The sequence below is a fragment of the Condylura cristata genome, unplaced genomic scaffold (assembly GCF_000260355.1).
Source record: "Condylura cristata isolate star-nosed mole 26May11 unplaced genomic scaffold, ConCri1.0 scaffold00015, whole genome shotgun sequence".
NCBI lineage: Eukaryota > Metazoa > Chordata > Mammalia > Eulipotyphla > Talpidae > Condylura > Condylura cristata.
The window spans coordinates 46,095,531-46,117,030 of record NW_004567116.1 but is presented as its reverse complement, the minus strand read 5'-3'; the positions used below and the strand labels follow the sequence as shown (position 1 = coordinate 46,117,030).

At 36.7% G+C, this 21,500-nt stretch overlaps 1 protein-coding gene across 1 annotated transcript in view; it reads right to left on the bottom strand.

The window, feature by feature from the left end:
* Positions 1–48: 48 nt before the first annotated feature.
* ANKRD42 (ankyrin repeat domain 42) overlaps positions 49–21,500 on the bottom strand; it is a 51,951-nt gene continuing 30,499 nt past the window's right edge. The window contains exons 10-16 of the mRNA XM_012725218.1: positions 19,756–19,931; positions 14,820–14,946; positions 11,645–11,789; positions 4,992–5,066; positions 3,759–3,778; positions 366–606; positions 49–189 (exon numbers count right to left, since the gene is read on the bottom strand). Of these exons, the coding sequence (XP_012580672.1) occupies positions 49–189; positions 366–606; positions 3,759–3,778; positions 4,992–5,066; positions 11,645–11,789; positions 14,820–14,946; positions 19,756–19,931 (925 nt within the window). The remainder of the gene's footprint in view (positions 190–365; positions 607–3,758; positions 3,779–4,991; positions 5,067–11,644; positions 11,790–14,819; positions 14,947–19,755; positions 19,932–21,500) is intronic.

The following is a 21,500-nucleotide window of genomic DNA, read 5'->3' as shown; positions in this document are numbered from 1 at the left end:
TACATGGTTCAGTGAGTGAGCATCAGAAGCTTTCCAACTAAATTTTCTTCAAAGATCACACCTTGTAGATAACATTTTTGCTGATTTTACAACTAAGGACCATATAGGTCCCATTGACACAAAACCACGCATCTGTTCACTCAGTGGTAACAGCCTGCTGCGTGCTGCCCAGACGACATGCAGGTCCCCCTGCGCACAGAGGAGAACATGGTTTCATTCTTCTGGAACTGATGATTTTAGTGTAGACAGACAATAAACAATAATTGGTTTGTTATAAGTTATGCCACTATATTGAGGGAAAATTCTTTCCTCCATATGAAGGAAGCTTCATAGCATATTTTTGTTACCACTCTTCTTCCTCTCACCCACCGAGCCCACGGTAAAGTGAAAGGAGTAAAAGCCCCAGGAAGCCTGGCCACCACTGTCCCCACTGGTGTGGGACCAAACTGTCCAGAGAACGTGAAGTTTTGTGGGTGGGGATCAACCTCAGCCTCTGCAGGATAAGCCTGCCCCAGAACAGGTGCTTTAGGATGGGTGAGTCGGTCCAACTCGGAGGACAGTGATAAGCTAAACTGAAAATTATTAACTATATTCTCCAATATCAGCCTTGTTAATAAATAAAGGTATTATTTAGGTCATTTGTTCTTCATCTCAGGTTCATAACCCAGATGAAGGGGTGCCCCTTACTGGATCTTCAGACCTCAGTGTGGCTGTATTCTCTCAGTCATAGTTGTGGACAATAAAACAGGTTTTATTCTTTCAGAGACTTAGCATGTGAAGTGCTTCCAATTATGGAATAGAAATCTTATACACACCTTATCCTAGTCCCATTACTTACAGAACCTATATTTTTTCCTTAGAGATTTCATTTTGGTGGTAATCAGACAAATCAGACAGATTTTTGGTTTTTTTGGAAAAAAAAAAGTGAGAGGACTGTTCCCATGTGCCTCGAAACTACGTCATGTCTAGCACCTGCGTCACTCTGTAAAGTAGCTTTCATTGTTTATATCTGTTTATATATTAAATTGAATTCCCAAGATGGCGCTAGGACTCTATACAAAGGTATTTGGTAAGTGTGTCCAAAATAAATGCTATAAATACACCCAATTAACCTTAATCCAAACTTGTAAATATTGTATTATGATTATGCTGAAGACATTTCATTTTTACTGCTTTCCTAGAACACTAAACTTTTGGGGGGTATTTTTCTGCGAGTAGTAAGAAACCTCTTGAGTATTAGCTACTGTTCTTGTTTATGGCCTCAGATCCTAGTTTATTCATGCACACTACTTAATAATGTGATAAAATAGTTGAAGCAAGTTTATATAAAGAATAGTTGACAGGAAAACCTTTAACCATTTTGAAAAACAAACATAATGCCCATTTTGTTACTCTTTCAACAATTTAGTTATGTTACTGTGTAAGTTTTAAATTTTTTTAAAGATTTATGTTTATAGAACGGGTGTACAGGCCAGAGGTGTGGTGGGTGAGAGGATTCACCAGAGACAGAGTGGGGAGCAGAACAGGCAGACTGACTGAAATACACAGCTGAGGGAGCAGCAGGTGTGTCAGGAGAGGTCTGCTTGGCCATATGGGTCATCTCCCTGGCAGGGTGTCAAATGGCATGCTGCAGTGGCTTCAGAGAGCTTCATAATGCAGTGCTTTAACCCGTTGCACCGCCAGGGAGAGCCCTAAATATTTTTTTAATACAAAGAAAAAAAGGTTATGCTGAAATTAGTGATAGTCATTTTGTAGAATAGCGACTGTGATTGACTAGAAACAACAGCTAAATAGTAAGTATGAACTCACTATTTCTCACACCAATCCTCTTAGGTAGGTAGTATAAACACTTCACAGATGAAGAAACAAATGAAGTCAAGTAATTTGCCACCACCATACATCTGGAAAGTCACAGACTTCAATTCTAAATCTTATGCACTTAATACCCTACTGAATCCTCTACCTCAAGAGATGGAAAATCTTCTGACGCTTGAAAGCAAAATACCAATTTTAAAAAATAAATTTATGCATACAGAGCGGGGGTGCAGGCGAGAGGTGCAAGAGCGGTGAGAAGATTCATCAGAGACAATGTGGGGAGCAGAACAGGCTGATTGACAGGCTGAGGGGAGCAGTGGGCCAGTCAGGAGAGATCTGCTGCTCCATCTGGGACATCTCGGGGCAGGAGATCGAACTCACACTGAAGCGGCTAAGGCCCCCTTTCAGTACTAAGTCCAAACTGGTTGCACCACCAGGTAGGGCCTAAAAATATCAGAATTTCTATTTGTATCTCCTTTACACCTTTTCGCTTGTTTTTGTATTTCATTACATATTTAACATAATAAATATGTGACCCTTAATCCCCATTTCTGCCACAGAACTCCAAACACCCTTATAATTTTCCAAGTGCTATGGGTGGCTGCTTTTGTTTCCTAGGCATACAGCTTCTAAAACCCTTGGACTCTGGTCCAGAGTGGTAAGAGTTATCTTGTCTGCAAAAGAACAGGGAAGTTAGTCCTTACCTTGAGCAGCCACCAACCCAGTTAAGTCCAAGTACTATGGAAAACAGGTAACTGGTGACCCATTCAGAGAGCTGCCCCGCAGGCTGTGTGCTTCTATTACAACACTCTGCTCGGGTTTGTTTGTTTTTTTTTATTTTCTACTTGAAAATGTTATTCATCTGTGGTTAAAAAAATAAGCAGCTCCTTTAATACCAATCTTTAATGCCTAACTTGCCATCTTTTTAAGGTACTACTAATTTGATAAAGGCTTGAGTGTAAGGTTAATAACTTTAAATTCTAGAAACTAAACATAGTAATTAGAACAATTATTTTCTTTCTTAAAGCAGTAAAGTTAACTCCTTTTCAGAGTGTGAAACAAGCATGAATAACAAATCACTAGACTTGAAATGCTTTGTTAGTGCAATAAATTTGCACTGGATCTAAAAAGTTGTGAGCTGTTTAAAAATGATCTCCATTACACTATGCTTTTAAAGGTATCCTTTTTACATGTGGCAAATATCCATTGTTACAAAGGCACTTCTTGTGTATTGTGTATTCTTCAAAATAAAGTGTGTAAGTTCATGGTCATTTGTTTTCCGGTGTCACTGATATAGAGGGAAACATGGCCTTAAGAAAACTGTAGCAGGACCTCCCTGGTGGTGCAGAGATTAAAGTCTCAGCACTATCAGTTATTCCCAGCCACTGTAGCACGAATTCGATGTGGCCAGGGAACTGACCTACATAGCTTAGCAGACCTCTCCTGTCTTGCCCACTGCTCCCTCGGCAGTGTATTTGAATAGATCTCTTCTGCTTCCTACTCTCAGGTGAATCCTCTCACCTCCCCACACCCACCTCCAGCCTATATGTATGCATAAATAAATCAATCTTAAAAAAAAAAAAAACTGGAACAAGTATAACAAAGTATTTCCAATGCTGAATGCTGGGATTAACTTCAGGACAACTAGGCTAGGAGGTAATAGACCACATGTAGTGTCAGGGGCAAAGCTGGCTGTGGAGATTCCAGGAGAGGTTAAGAAGACAGGCGCTGGGCCTTCCCTGGTGGCGCAGCGGGTTAAAGCACAGTACTAAGAAGCTTAAGCCACTTCCTCATGAGTTCGATTCCCGCCTGCCCCAGAGGAGATCCACATGGTGTGGCAGACCTCTCCTGACCCGCCCGCTGCTCCCCTCAGCAGTATACTTCGTTGATCTGCCTGTTCTGCTCCCCGCTCTGTCTCTGGTGAATCCTCTCACCCTCCGCATCTCTGGCCTGTACCACAGTTCTGTATGAATAAATAAATAAATCTTTAAAAAAAAAAAAAGGCGCTGAATCAGCCCCACTTACAATCATGACAGCACGTATCTCACACATATCTAATCGCCCAACAAAGGTTGACAACAATTATTTCCACTGATGGAAAACTTGCACTAATCACACAAAGGTTATCAAAATGATAGCTAAGCCAATTTTCTTTGCACTTGCTTACAGACCTTTGACTAACATTAACTGTTCCTAGCAGCCAAATACACTCCTGTCAGGACAATCTGCTTTTGGTGATTCTGGGTTAAAGTGGCCTTTGTGATCCATGTGAGGATCCACACCGGGGCCTAGCGGGTGGGCAGTCTGGTAGACAGTGAGACTAGTCACTAGTGAAGCCCAAAGCTAGCAATCAGATTTACAGGTGGCCCAGCATCCAGACATCTGTTCCAATAGAGTTGAAAAAGTTTCCAGCTCAAGTGGAGTTGGGGATGGTGGGTAGGAAATGTAAGGGAATTGAAGTCAGAACCGAACTAAGAAATGACCTAGTTGTTTCTGACCAACAGAGTAGGGGGAAAGGAAAATAATAAAGCAATGTCTCCTTTATTCTGGCCCCCTCTTTCTTCCTTTGTCATAAAGCACAGAAAAGCACCTTAAGGGATTTTTATTTCCTTTTACAAGAGTTTATTTTTCATTCATGCAAAACTTTCCTGAGTAAACTATTTGGCTATTGTTCTTCTCTAAAACTTACAGTTTTAATATTGTACTTATATCCCAAGATCAATGATTTTTAAAATTCACATCATTTGAAAAGTTTTTAAAAATCATATCCTCAATAATAGTAGTAAGTATTATCTAGAAACCATTGTAGATTTTAAATGTCTTGAATAATTTTTATGTAGGACTAGACTTCATTTGACTACCAGATCATCTTCAACATCAAATATTTTAAATTTACATAAATACTTGCAAAATCAATTAATTATCCATGAATCTACTCTTCACTTGCCTATGTAAATATGTAAAAAATTTATTGGGAGATATTAAAATCACAACCAAATCCATGTGATTTTAACAATCCCTTTGTTACTATGTTAACACTTGTCTGTTTTCAGAATTGGAATAACATGAATTCTGAGAAGAGCCTATAAAGATTTATATTTATAACAATTTTTTAAAATAAGAGACAAATCAAGCAAGTTTATTTAAAGTTACTACACTGATTAGGATCTTCTTACAAAAACTCCCCCAGAGGTCACTTTTTTCTTCACTCGGCGTTTCTCTTTGCTTGACTCACAAGAAGAGCCCTCTTCCTGCAAAGGAAAAGAGAGCCAAGTAAGATCTCAAGGCTCGAGGAACATTTTTATCTTTTGTTTTATCTGTTCCACAAGAAAGGAATTAACCACTGAGTTAATTTTCTTTGCAGGTTTTATGTAAATTCTCAAATTTTAAGTAACAATATTGTTTTGAATCATAAACTTGGAGGCACCTTGAGAAATCATCCAGTTCTTTCTCTATCTAATATAACCTCCAAAGAGAACACCTTGTTATTTCTGCATCTATTTTACACTAACAATTCACAACATATTGCTAAGTGAAATATACAGAGGGTTAATAATGTCAGCCTCTGGGTTCTTTATAAGCCCACTGTATTAAGAAACACAATTCTGGCTCCTTCATTCCACCCAGTATTCACACATCTTTCTATGGCTCTTGTCTCATTTGCCCACCAACCACCATTTCTATTTCTCATCCATTGTATTCTCAGGACCTGGCACAGGGAGCTCATGTAATGAAAGCCAAGGAAAGCAGCAAGAAAGGGCTAGAACTAGCCTGAGTGCTCACAAGATATTCATCATCTTGAAGTAATTTTTCCAGCCAAAAATGCTCTGTTGCAATTAGGCAAGACAACCTGAAAGCTGGGCCATGACAACTGCCACAGCCCTTGTCCGCAGCGGCCCATCGCGGGGTGGCACTTCCCACAGCTTTCCTGCCAACAGCTTTGCTAACGAGGTCCGTCAGTTTAGCCCACACAGCTGTGTGTGAATCTGGACGTAAGTTGCCATGATCTCACCACCACCTGGCAAAGTCAGACAACACACCTGATTCCTGCCCATCTCAGCTGCAAATTTAAGGAGATGGAGAATCTGCAGAAGGTAATATATATGGTCTCTTCCTTCAAAAGGCTAGTACGAAGCCCAATAGCAACAAACTTTCATTGAGACTTAGCACCTGGTGCTCCTGTATTTCGTATTTTCCATATATAGCAAGGTGATGTAGAGCATATTACCAACATTTTATAGATGCAGACACAGAAGTCAAAAAAGTTAAACTGCACCATGTTTACAAGCCAAAATGAATGGCAGATTCAAATCTAGATTTTTGTCTTAAAAAAGTTCATGTTCTCATAACCATTCTTCAATCCTATCTTCCAGCAAATACCAAATATGTAACTGGCTTTACTCAATCTTTCAATTCCTATAACTGTACTGTATACTATATATACTATACTGTAGGTATGCAAATAAAAAATAAGACCTGCACCCAGGAATCTGGTGCAGTGGCAGATATAAAGTGCTTGATTCATTCCCCACTTTTCAGAAAGCCCCTAAGAGTATATGGGAATGGATGCAAATATGTCCATGAAAGAAAAACAGTAAGGTAAGGCAATATTTTAACCTCATCCAACTAGATGGAATTAGAGAAAAAGCATGAAAGATGTTGCAAAAGATAGTTTGGCCAGAGATAGACAACTTTCTAGTGCTCAAGAGTTACTAGATCTCCATAAACAGATATATTTCTTTTCCTTTACCTTTCTCATATACAGACTTCTAAAGGTTGTAAGTATTCCAAATAAGTAAAAAAATGATTAAATATTAAAGCCTCTATTAACATAAAAAATGTAACTTGCATCTTACTGTATAGTTCAAAATAAACTATGTGATGGGCACTCAACAGGTCTCTAGTTAAGTTACAAGCTTTCAAATTCCAAAAGTTTCTACATTTGATTACCATTCTTCACTGTTATTCATTTTCTCATCATAAATAACAACCAGAAATATATTTTCTCCTAATATGTGTCTTTTTCTAAATCTGGGAATTAAACTATATTCAGATATTGAATATAAGAATTATGGTGCTTAGGCATACATATATTTTTTAAATATAAACCAGTATTGTTTTGCTGACTTTACAAATTTGTGGAAAAGATTAACAGTACTGCACACATGGATGTGTTGACAGGTTATACATCTCCAAATTATTACTTAGTTAAATAGAATTCTGATTTTTAAAGTCCCATGCCCTATGAAAGGTATATGGAACTAACAAGGAGATCATCACAGCTTCTTGATTCCTAGTACAAACTCTTAACAGTGTCGATACTGTATGGCAAAAGAGAGAGCACAATGTCTAGAACTAGATTAAGAGCTCAGTTTGGATAAACTCATTTAAGCCTCAAGATGCTCCAGGAATCATATAGGCTCATAGATTAAGATGACCAAGGACTGGAGAGGCCAGGAGGACTCTGACTGTAACAAAGTCCAACCCAGCTCCACACCCTTTTCAGTAGAAAACAAGGTTAAGTTAAACCAGGAAGTAACCATGTAACCATGGAATATGAGGCTGACTAGCAAGCGGTGATCAATAATCATGACCCAAATCTTTAGCCCACCAGCTTCCTGAATGATACTGACTATGGGGATGAAGCCATAGAAGTTCAGTGCTGTAGAAGTCGATGAACAAACATCTCTGCCAAAACTACTACAGTTCCTATATAGTATAGAATTTCTAAGGTAAATGCTTTTATTAAAGTACAATATGCATACTGAAGAGAACAAAGAGGGGAAAAGTTGCTGAAGTTTTACCAAGTAAATGCACCCAAAGTGACCACAACTAAGATGAAGAAATTGAATATTACCTGTATCCCACAAGTGTCCATCTTCCTCCCCCCAGGCTCTAATTATCTTGACTTGTTTTTATCTTGACTTACCTATTTTTGCTCTGCATAGAAATACAGCACTCTTTTAGACTATTTTCTTTTGCTAAGATTAGTTTGAGAAATTGACCCATGTGCAGAGCAAAAATTTATAACGTGTAAAACAGAAATTCAAATATCAAAATGCATTTATTTTTACTGTTGATACTTGGGTTATTTATAAATATAAGTGAATAAAAATATTTCTACATTTAATATCAGTAGCATTCTTGTACATGTCTTTGATGCCCATTTGTGTACCCTGAGACATATATTAATTCCACTAGGAATGAGTTTTAGCTAAGTGTATGTTCAGCCTTAATAGATACTGAGATTTTCCAATGTAACATAAGACTTTCCAATAGCTCCACATCCTCATCAACATCTCACAATGTCCATTTTGTCTTGTTTTGTTTTATTTTAGCCACTGTGAACATCTGATTTGTGTTTTAATTTACATGTTTGATAACTAATAATTCTGAGTACATTTTCATGTTTACTAATCAAACATCTTCCCCAAAAAGATTATTTTGTGAAATGCTTCTACAAATCTTGCCCAGGTGATTTTTTATTTGTTTGATTTGTTTTTCACTAAGTTGTATTTGTCATGATTTCTGTAAGTTCTTAACACATTCTGGGTAGAAAGAAAGGGAAGGGAGAGGAAGGAGAAGGAGAAAGGGAAGAGAAGAAAGGGCACTTTTACTTTCTGGCTTGCCTTTTCAATCCATTTAATGTTTTTTGATGAACTGAAGTTTTATTTTAATGAAGTTCAGTCTATCACCTTTTTTATCCTATGGTCAGACAGATATACTGTGTTCCCTTTTGGAAGTTTTATCAACTCAGCTTTAAACTTAGACACAATTTACAATAAATAGTTGAGTTAATAAATATAATTTCAATACAAATAACATCTTAAAAAAACCTAATTGTAAGTTTTATAGATAAAATTTCATAAATAAATTAGTTCTATTAAAGTACTATCATCAAAAGTTTGAAAATCTTTCACAATATATCTTCCTATACGCCCAAGAGTGAGCAGGAAAGACAGGGGTTATAACTGCAGCAGCCAGTAGTGTTAAAATCATGGACATGGGGCCAGGCAGTTAGTTCCAATCATGGCCACCCATGTTAAGAAGCCCTGGGACTTTACACAAATTGTTTTCTGAGATTTACTTTAAAATTATAACTTATTAATAAAATTAGCATACTGCAATGTATTTATAATGTAAATGTACATCATATTTATAAAATGAAGACAATAGCTGTTGAATATAAAGCACCTGGTACTAAACCCAACATAAAAATGCTCAGTAGGGCCCTCCCTGGTGGCCAACGGGATAAAGCACAGCCCTGTGAGGCTAGCAGCAGCTGCTTGGGTAAGAGTTTGATCCCCGCCCTGGAGGTAACCTGCATGGCACAGCAGACCACTCCTGTCTCTCCGTTTCTCCCCTCAGCAGTGTACTTCATCTATCTGCCTGTTCTGCTCCCCACTCTGTCTCTGGTGAAGCCTCTCACTGCCCCTGCAATTCTGGCCTGTACCACAGTTCTGTATGCATAAGTAATAAATAAACCTTAAAAAGAAAAAAGTACTCAGCAACTGTTGCTGATGATGACAAAGACATTCTTACTAAGGTTAGTCAGAGGATCTCATAGAACTTAAAATTTAAAGGATTGTGGGTAAAACAAACGTCCAATTAAGCATTAATACAAATGATGAGGTGTACTCTGAGCAGGTCAAAGGGCTAAGGGAAAGGAGAGATCATGTATGGTCAGCCTGATTGGGAAGGGGTTGATAAACATGGTTCCTATGGGATTCTGAAAAGAAAAGTTGATAAAAAGCTTTCAATATATATGAACAAACTAAACAAAGGCTTGGCATGGGGCAAGTTCAGAAAAGACACGCTACCTACAGAACCACGGAGAAAAGTTTGGTCCAATATGATAATGATAATGATATGATAAGGCAAAGATGAGGTGTGAGAAAGGACTATGAAAATTCATTAAAAATTTTGAGTGCACTATATAAGTCAAACTAGTCTAACAATTTTTGTTTGGATAAACGTATAAAATTTAAAATATTGCTGATTGTTTTTTAATGAGGAAAAAAACTTTTAGGTGTAGTTGCATGCAATTACAGATCCTGACCAGAAGGTGGCACTAGAGAGATTTTTTGGTCAGAGAGGCTTGAAAACGCCACATAAATGCTGACTGAATGTAAAATTAACTTTATTTACCCTTTATATATATTTCCACTGCAAAATAAGCTCTTTGAACTATCAGAAGTTCAACACATTCACTACCTTCTATTTTCACTCAATTACAGAAAACAAAGGATGGAAAAAGGAGAAAATTATAAGGAGTACTATCGGTAAGACTAAACAGAAAATGCCCCAGGATTTCTACACATTTTCTTTACCACCAATACGATCCCATGGGGGTGTTATGAGGAACATAACCCCCCTCCAAATATGAGGAAATGGAGCCTCAGAACTTTTTGTTGAAGAGGTTAACGGTGCCAGGTCACAAAAATTGGTAGTAGGACTTCAAGAGCCAATGTGCATAGAATACAGGGCCCTTGAGCTAGTGCTCCTGAAACCCTGCACACACTTTGTTGGTAGAGAACAAGGCTTTATGGATATGCTGTATGGAATGAAATCAAGCCCAACCTTGAGAACAGATGCTCTGAACAAAGAAAAAGAATAATTTAAATAGCTAAAAACAAGTTTTCTAAGCAATCCATTTGGAATGCCTCAAAAGGTGTGAGGCTTGGGCCTTCTTCACAAGCACCAGACAACTGGAAAAGAAAAGCATATGTCCCTGCCTTGGAAGAGACTGGAGCAGTCAGAAGAGTTCTTGCCACCAGCAAAGGGGGAAGGGATCAGGAGTCAGTGGTAGCTTCTGCATCCCTCTGCTCAGTCTGCGGAGGCCACGGGAGCTCAGCTGGCCAATATGTATCTCTAGGGTTTAAGGAGGTACTAGAAGAATATTTTAAGAATAAGAGAATAGAATAACTTTTATAATTTCATCACTTGGAAAATTAAGTACTAGAAGATACCAAAATCCAGAGAAAGTGTTTGGGTTTGCATATGGATAAAAATACACAAACATTTTTGTAAATGAGTTAGAATGTTGTCTAATATGAGACATACCAAATCATTAAAAGTAGCTTCCTCTGGAGAGAATTTAATGTGGGAAGGAATGTCTGTACTATTTTTGACATTTTATGAAAATTTCATATATTATTTTAATATTTTTACATAGTTTTTAAAGATAATTAATGATTAGTTTGTGGAAATTCCAAAGGAATTGGGAAATTTTTATTACAGGTCAGATTTAAGATGACATAGTTCTGAAACAGAATTAATTTACCCACAGTGACTAAAGAAACATTTTCCTATGGAAGGAAACCAAGAGATGCTGTGACAACTTCCATGCTGGTTCTTTTCCACTTCTAAACATGCTGTTTTACGAAGCTGATGTTTTCTAAAATAGAGTCCATTCAAAGGAATTTATTTTGGTCATTTAGATGCTAAAATATGAATAGTTCACATTTGTCTTAAAACTCTTACTGCTTATTCTGTTTATTAAAAAAATTCTTCTATAACTCAAAAGTAATAAAATAGTAGCAGTGCACTTATAAACAAGAGCACTAACACACATATGTATACCTATACAGTCATGTATGTATAGCAAAATAGTTTTATGTCACTATGTAGTTATAACACTATTCCTTTAAACCTTACACTCTACTGGCCTTACCAGTTTACAACTAAGACAGAGAGGTTAAATAAGTTGAACCAAAAAAGGTTGTTAACCAGGATGCAAACCCAAATAGCACCCCAGTCCACACCTTGTACTCTTATCTACTTTTGTGTACTATTTGAGAAAGATAAGCATGTTAAGAAAGACACCAACCATAGCCACAAAGTTGGGGACCTGAGTTTTTTCCAATGTCTCCCTGAGTTGATCCATTTCTGCTCGATACTCATCCAGCTGACATTCTAATTTTTCTCTACGTAGTCGTTCGTACTCCAGCTGGCCCTGTAGCTCTTTGATCGTTCTGTCAAAAAAATTTTTTTCAATTAATCTCCAATATCAACTAATAATTATAATAATAATGGAAAGAATCCATGCAATTTATAGAAGGCATATTAAACAAATCATGTACTTAACAAATAGGGAGTGAGAAATCTACCTTGAGCCAGGACTGATCTAGCTATGGCAAGGTAGTGAGTAAAATAGGACAAAATTAGCCTTTATAGCACTTACCTTAGCAGTGGAGTAACACTGACAGTACAAAAAATAAGTAAATATATGGTTATGTTACAAGGTGATAAATGCTAAGGGGGGGAAATAAAGTAATATAAAATGTTATTGAGGGCCCTCCTGCTGGTGGCACAGCAGGTTGGAACACTGCATTGCAAATTAAAGCTAAGTCAAGCCAAGCTGTGGCTTCTTCAATGCGAGTTCCATCCCCCACCCGGGAGTTGACCCAATGGGGCAGCAGACGTCTCCTTGCTCTCCCACTGCTCCCCTCATCAGTGTAGTTTGTCGATCTGCCTGTTCTGCCCCCCCCATTCTGTCTCTGGTGAATCCTCTTGCTGCCCCTGCACCTATGGTCTGTACCCTACTTCTGTATGCATAAATAAATAAAATCTTAAAAAAAAAAAGGGGGATTTGTTGAGGGAGGATTAACACTTAAAACATTGTGGCCAAGGTAGCCTTAATGAGAAGAGCTTCTGAGCAAAATCCTAAAGGAAGTGAGAGGGATCACCTAGCAGATATCCGGACAGAGGGAACAGAAGTGCCAAAGCCCTAAGGTAGAAGTATGCTGGTGAGCTGTAAGAAAGACCAACATGGATGGAGTGCTTAAAAACAGAGTAGTAGGTCAGACAGGTAAAATGGAAAGCATAGTGGAAAGTCATAGTAAAGTAAAGAGTTAGGCTTTTTACTCTGCCATGAGTGGGAAGCCACTGGCCTGTGTGAGCAGAAAGATGGCATGACCTGAGTTAAGACTGGAGACAGGAAAGAAGAATGCCCACTCTGGAAGCATAGCATTCAACAACTAAGAAAGGAAAACCATTCCCTAGAGAATAACACAACCATGTCTTGTACAGTGGATATGACCTAAATTAATGGCCAATAACAAAAGCTAATGGCTGTCCCTCAAATAGTTATCCAGGATTTCTTTACAATAAGAACCAAGGTTAGGAGAGGCAATCAACACACACGGAGAACAAATGCTAAAGAATATTATTCAGAAAAAACACCACAGTCTTAACTGATTTGACACTATATTCTGGCACAAAAATTAAAGCAATCATTTTAAAAATATGTCAGAATCACTTATTTCAATAGTATAGCCACTGAACAATGAAATGCAAACAGCAGAGTTTCAATAAAGGCTACAAAAATCATGATCATCTTAGATGAACAGGTTTGGAGGTCATACAAATTTGGGCTCAAATCTTGGCTTCCAACCTTTGTTACTCTTTTTGTGACTTTATTCATGTTATTTAACCTCCTTTAAGCTGTAAAGACTGTGTGGATAAGTATGAAAGAGGCTTATTCTTTTTTTTAATATTTATTCATTTATGCATACAGAACTGGGGTACAGGCCAGAGATACAGGGGTGGTAGGAGGATTCACTAGAGATGAGAGTGGCGAGCAGAACAGCCAGATTGACCAAGTACACTGCTGAGGGAAGCAGCAGCAAAGACAGGAGAGGTCTGCTGTGCCATGTGGATCACCTCCGGGGCAGGGATCAAGCTCATACTGAAGTGGCTGCTGCTAGCTTGCAGTGCTGTGCCTTAGCCTGTTGCACCACCAGGGAGGGCCCAAGAGGCTTATTCTTAGTGCCTGATATATAATAGTTCTCAGAAGTAATATAAGCAGCAGAAGCAGTATTCTGATAATCTGCCTTAGAAGGAGAGAAAAAAATAATAAAGCATTATCTTAAAACTCAGTTAGGAAATAAGTGTTTCACTGAGAGGTGTTCCATTTTTCTAGACTACAAATGGCTTTATGTACTTTCAGCTAGGCTCTTACATAAAGGCCAATTACTAACAATATTCATACTCTCCAAACACTTTAAGCAGCATAGAGGAAATAAGTAGCTATTCATAGGATGTCATCTCCCAATCTAATATATGTATTTGGTCTGCCATAGCTTCCTTGTGTTACTAAAAAAAATAAATACCTCCAATAGAGAGTATTTCAGCTTAAGACTTTGTTTTGTTTTCAAATTCCTAAGTATCCACAGAGGGTAACACATGTACCCTAACCAAAGATTTAGATGTTGCTCTGAGTACCAGATCTCTCACTGAGTTGGATTCTAAACCAGAAGCAGAAGCAGACAACAGTTTTTGAAAGTGTGGAAGGAGAGAGACCCTACCAAGGAAGATGGGGAGAGGGGAGTACGAGAAAGAAACCATGGGCGCTGCCCTTTACAGACCCTCTCTTCCTTTCTCTCCGCAAAGGAGGAAGTAGACTCTGATCATCCTCATTCTAGCTGGAATTAATTAATTAGCAAGGAATCAAGTGTGTGCAGAGAGCCAAGTTAGCATGCAGGATGTGAAAGGTGAGGGTGCTGTACAGCTGGTCCCCACACCAGAACACACTCTGATGGGGGTCCTGCAGTCAGTGCCCAGCAGCCTCGGTCTCAGATTCATGAGTAAGTAGTCCAGTTGATAGCAACAGTTAAAGACTGTGTTGACTGAAAAACTCAAAACAGCTGGAGCCTCAAAAAAAAAAAATCTTGAATCTTTACAGAGGTTCAGTTTTGCAAGATAAAGGTTTTAGATAGTGGTTGTATAAAGATGTGAATATCATAACACTGCACACTGCACACTGAAAAGTGGTTAAAATTACACTATGAAAAATGGTTAAGATGGTAAGTTTTATATTAGGTATATTCCCCCCCACCAAAAATATTCTCAATTATCTCTACTTTAAGACTTCTTTCAGGAACTTAGACAGGAACTTAGAATCCCTGGTGGTGATGAAAGAACAAGTTGCTGAACAACAAACCCCCCACATGCCATTTAAAGGTAACAAAACCACAAAATCATTAAAGTTTTGAAGATATTACTTCTCAGACTCAAGCTGTTCTTTCCTCTGCTTTAGATCTTCTTCTGTTATCCCTCCCAAGTGTTTATAGTTGCTCTCAGCAATTTCCAGGTGTTGTTTCAATTCTACAATTTTCTTATAAGCTCTCACTGCAAGACAGTTGAATAGGAACATAGTTCAGACAGATAACAGTTCATGTGCTCAGCAGGTTGGTCTGGAGTATATTCTACCCCCAAGGGCAATGTTTAGGTGGCTTAGGGAGGGAACAACCAGGAGGGTGGCATATACTCAGAAAGACAAGTCAGTAACAGAATTCTGGGTGAATAAGCAATAAAATATCTAAGTGTAGGAATCATCCTTGCTTTTGGAGTATGTACCGATAGTTATGAATAGCAATATAATGAAAAAGAAGGTTTAAAGAAGACAAATAGTGTTTTAGAATTAATAACATGCATCATCTGCTGTATATCAGAAAATTAATAAAACTAAAATGTGCTTGGATTATTTAAAATAAACCATAAATAATCCAATCTCCATATTTTGGAATTAGGCATTTGCAATATCCATGCAAGAGATACTGAGAAAAGGAAGTACACTAAGAGTTGCTTTTAGCTAATCTCCAGCCATCTAAAGTGGAAATTTTCCCATCCTTTTGTGGCAGTGGTTCTCAGCCTGGGGTGATTTTTCCCACCAAAGGACATCTGTCAACACCTGGAGACATTTTTGTTTGTCACAACTGGGGAGGCAGGAAAGCAAGCTACTGGCATCTAGGGGGTGGAGGCCCAGGAGGTTACTACACTTACTACAATGCACAGGAGAGCCCCCCTCAACACATAATTTTCTGGCCCCAAATTTCAACAGTGCAAAATTGAGACACCATTTTATAGAATCATTTTAGCAAATCACAAATTCTTCTCCCTAATACTTTGCAGTCAAATTTATCTCTAGTTGTTTATAGCTACAAGCTGCAAATTGCACACATCAAAATCAATAGGGGTGCTTTTTTGAATTCTATACATTTCATCTCTCTCCCAATCCTACCAATTCACACATCAGTACTTAGTAAAAGCTCCTCAAACAATTCTCCAGGGGAGCACCATGATGGCTAAAAAGAAATGAGTACATTAAGGCAGAAATTTAAAAATCCCTGGCCAAGGAGCTAACCCACATATGGCATAGCAAACCTCTTCTGTCTCTCCCACTGCTCCCCACTCTGTCTGATGAATCCTCTCACTCCCCATACCTGTGGTGTACACCCCAGTTCTTGTATGTATAAATATAAATAAATATTTAAATAAATAAATTAAAATACTTGGTGACAAATGAAAATGAAGATACAAGTCATGAGAACACCTGGGATGCAGAAACAACAATACTAAGAGGAAAGTTAATTGTTAATAAAGAAGTTATTTGTTCTTAAAGTTAATTGTTCAACAAGTTAATTGTTCTTAAAGTTAACACATTAAAAAATAAGAAAAATATAAAACAATTTAACCTAATATACAAGGTAACTGGAAAAAGAACAAAGATAAAAGTTGGCAGAAGGAAGGAAGTAATAAAAATTATAGTGGAAATAAGTGAAATAGAAGCAAAAAAGATACTACAAATGATCAGCAAAACCAAGAGTTGGTGCTTCAAAACATATATATGACCAATCCTACATTAACAAAGAACAAAAATCAATTGTACCAATTGTACCAATAGATGCAGAGAAAACAGTGTAAGATACAGAACTGACTGATGATAAAAGTGCTAAACAAAATGTGTATAGAAGAAACATACCTTATCATAATAACACCATCTATTATAAACCTATACTATTGAATATCATATTCAATGATGACAAGCTGTAAACTTTTCCTTTAAGATCAGTAACAGGGAAGAATGTCTTATTTTCACCTCTTTAGGTTAGTATTAGAGTCTTAGAATATTAAAACAAGAAATAAAAGGATCCCAGTTGGAAAATAAGTAAAATTACTATAAGTAAATACGGTAAAAGGCATGTTACAAAATTAATACACAAAAACCTGCTGCATTTCTATATGCAAACAAAAAAGTGAGAAGAAAAAAAAATCAAGAAAATTCTCCCATTAATAGTTATATCAATAGAATTAAAAACCTAAGGTCAAATTTAACAAAGGAGATAGATATCTCATGTTCATGGATAAGAAGAATTAACATAGTCAAAAAGACTATATAATCCCTATCAAAATTCCAATGATATTTTTCAAGGAAATATAAAATACTAAAATTTTATATGGAAACACAAAAGACCCCAAACAGCTGTAGTAATCTAAGAAAAAAGAAGACATCTGTTACCAATTTTTAACTATAGCATAAAACAAAACCAGCATGGTTTTGGAATAACAGGTTAGAGGATCAATGAAATAGAATTGAGAGCCCAGAAAAATCCTTTTACAGATATATAAATGCACATACACACACACACATTTATAATTTATAATTTATGACAAAAGAGAAAGGAAAATCTATACAACAATTATTTGTAAAACTAGACAGCCATGTGTAAAAAAATGGAGTAAAGATTTGTATGTAGTGGAATCAACCCAAATGCCCAAAAGTAGATGACTGGATTTAAAAGACGTGGTACATATACATAATGGAATATTACTCGGCAATCAAAAAAGACAAACTTATGCCTTTTGCAGCCACATGGATGGAGCTGGAAGGGATCATGCTTAATGAAATAAGTCAAAAGGAAAAAGAAAAATACTGGATGGTTTCACTAATAGCAGGAATGTAAGGGGTCAGGGGGAGAATAAGGCAACTGTAATAAAGAAAAAAACAAAAAACAATGAACAACTATATACCAGAGACTTTTTACAGGGATGGAGTGGGGAATGGGATCAAATATGGGGTGGGAAAGGTGCACAGGACTATGGTGATGGCACACAGGTGAATTGGTGGTGGGCAGTCCATGGGAATTACAACCAAGATGGAAAATGGCACAAAATGAAGAATGTAAAAATAAATTTTTAAAAAATTGTATGTAGGACCTGAACAATAGAAAACATAGAAGAAAACATAGGCATGTCATCGATGATAGAGACATTTTGGGGGACTAGACCCCAATAGCAAGGGAAATAAAAGCAAAAATAAACAACTATAACTACATCAAATTAAAAAGATTTTGCACAGTGAAAGAAAACATCAGCAAAAACTACACAATGAGATATCATCTCACACCTATGGGAATGATTTACATCAAAAGACCTCTAACAAATGTTGGTGAGGATATAAAGAGAAAGGAACCCTGGTACACGGTTGGTGGGAATGTAAATTGGTGCAGTCATTTTGAAAAATAACCTGGATCTTCCTCAAAAAACTAAGATAAAGCTAAAACTATCACATGATCCAGCAATCCCACTTTGGGATAACCATCTAAATGTTAAATCATCAACTCAAGAGTTATATGCACCACAATATTTACTCAGTTTTATTTACAATAGGTATACATTTGCATCAAAGTACTCACCTATCCCTTTGAGAGACAGAACACTCCCAGTTTTACTCATTAATGTGGAGTACTTTACTATTTAACCATTTGTTAAATGGTTCATCTTTGAGGAGATACATCCATTTAGTTTTATAGTGTATTTGAAGATGGGACCTTTGAAAGTGATTGGGGTGACTATGAGGTTATGAGAATGAGGCCTTAGTTTGGCGAGATTAGTACCCTTAGAAAAGACACCACTTCACTTTCTATACAGCCAAAAGGTGACTGTCCTTAAGTCAGAAAGAGAGTTCTTAGCAGAAACAGACTACTAGACTTAGATCTGGAACTTTCAGCCTCCAAATTTGTGAGAAATTAAATTTCTGTTTTTAAGCCACCCCAGGCAATATTTTATTATAGCAGCTTAGGTACACTAAGACATCATTTAATGAAATAAGACTGCCCTTCAATCAGTAATTATGAAAATTAAATCTTTGGCTTATGTCTCCAAAATGCAATTAGTATAAAAGAAAACACGTGCAAAATTAGAAAACTATTTCAGGAAATCACATTAACAAATAAGGTAGGTTATTAATCTTGATATTGAGGGAATCAAAGAAAGGATGCTAAAGACCCTCACAGCTTTAAAAAATAAAAAAAGCAGGTCAGTTTAGGAAAGAAGTAAATATGGAGAAATTATTTTTCTGTTCATCAATGTAACTTCTTGCACCTAAGGCAATGTTTTGCACATAACAGGTACTCAATAAATATATACTGAATACTGGGAAGAGAAAGAACTGACAAAGCATTATTTCAGTCATTTCTCTAATACTATGCTGAGCAGATTCAGAATGATTCCTGAATTCCAGAAAGCAGGACTGTTTCTATGTACTGTTAAGGACACTAGCAGAAGGCTACACAAATAATATATATCCCTAGACAATTTTGCCTATATAAATAGCTACCACGCTCCAAGGAAAAGTCCAAATTCCACTTCTGAAATGTCTTCCTGCTACTCTATACTAAACAAATAGTTCTTTTAAACTACTTACCTAGTAGGCAGGCCAAGAATCTAAGAGTCATCCTTGATTACTCCTTACATGTCATCTAAGACTATCAGCAAATACTATCAATTCTACCCTCTAACTATATCCAAATCATTTCTCATCCTCTATAAACATCTCTCTTCTAGTCCAAGCCATTATCAAAATATCTCTTTCATTTTCCCATGATCCCACTTAAATATCTTTCCTCTTCTAAAACTGCAAAGGATAAATATCATGTCTTTGATTCATTCTCCTTATGTTCAATAACTCCTAGGTATGAACATTTGTATTATTTATTTGTATAATGAACATTATTTATATTATTTTGTTTCCCAAAATGGTAAGTAGCTACCATTTACTTAGTAGAAAGCAAATATCTTTAGAATAATTTCCAGATTCGTGGGGAAAAAGTTATGACATTTATTAAAGGACAAATTACAACAGAGGTGTACACTTACTTCTTGCATCTGTTTTATCTGATTCACTGAGACATAAATCATCCTTCACATCAGTGCTTCCCTCAACACCATGTCTTAGGAAAAAATTCACGTCATTTTCATCAATATCATTTTCATCATCTATATCATACTTCTGTAGTCCCTCTAGTAGCTTTACTGCAGCTAAATGAGCAAACCTATAGAGGGGAAAATCAATAATTAACAAACTCCACAATCTTCCAAACTTAAACAGCAGTTTGCACTTAATTTAGGAGTTATGTTCTGTATCCTGTGCACCCACCCACCAGTACAGGAGCAAAACTGTATCTAAAAGTCAGTGACAACTCAACATACAGCTTAGCTATGTAGGAAAATCCTATGGACAAGCAATCATATTAAATTAATAGGGATTAATAGGGATAAATTTTATAGGGATAAAAAACCTCTCCAACTGGAAGAAAAGACCCAATATCAAAAATTATTTGGTATACCTCCAAATAGAGCTACTCACTGAATAGAAAGTCTAGAACCACCTTACTTGATTAGTTGTATTTACCATTTTGTTTTGAAGACCTCACTTAGACTACAGAATTATTTCCAGTTCTTGTTTTTAAGGCTAATTATAGTTCTATAATTTTCGCTCTTATGGGAAAGTAATTACTTTTCAATCCATGTTTTGTGTCTTTTTTACACTTTCTCATATTTCTATGACAATTTCAGTAATAATCACTTGGTTTGGGAATTATTGTGTTGACATCTAATCTGCATATTTTATACATACTTTTCCTAGCATGCAATGCTTTCATTCTTTCTTTCTCCAAAATACTACACGCACATATAGCATTTTGGTGCTTAAATGACAAAGAAACGTGGGTCAGAATTTATTAATAACAGATACAGCCATGGTAATAGTGATATAAAGGCAGACAAATGAAATAAATCCACACACACACACACACACACACACACACACATACATATATATATGGATAACTAACTGGGACAAAGCACAAAGGCAAAGCAGTAGAGAAAGGACAACCCTTTCAATAAAGGACGCTAGAACAATTCAATATCCATATACAAAAAACTCTAAAAGAAAATCTTTGTGGTTTTGTCATAAGGTATATGATTCCACTTATATGAAACTCTAGAAAATGGAAAATTAATCTATAATTATAGTGCTTGCTTAGGGAAAAATTAAATGTCGCAAATAAAAATTAAATGACAACTTATTGAATGATTAGGACCTTTCATCCTGTAAGCCTCGTTTGCAATTTTCATTTCATACTCCTACTTTGGATTCAAGCAGTTTCAAACCAGACATAGTCCTCAAACACACAACTCTTACAACTCTTCCTTCTTCAAGTGTAGTATAAATATTGCTTCCTCAAAAGTAAGTTAACCTTGGTCTCTATATAAATTCTTCCTCCCTACAATTTCTTTTGTAACTCTTACCATAATTGTATTAATGTTTCTCCCTCAAAAGTTTTGAATAGAAAGTACTGCATCTTTTCTCCTATGTTTTTACTGTGCCTTCCATATAATAAATAATATTATGATCCAGTTAGTAATAATTATATATACACGTCAGCCTTTCCATCAGACTGTAAGCTTCTTGAGGGCACAGGGTGTGTTCTTCTTGCCTGTCATTCTAATGTCCACCATAATACTTGGAACATGGCATTTATTCAGGAAGTTGTGAAGAAACTACCAAATTAACAAATGAACTAAATATTCCTCCGGGACAGGACTTTTTTTTTTTTTTT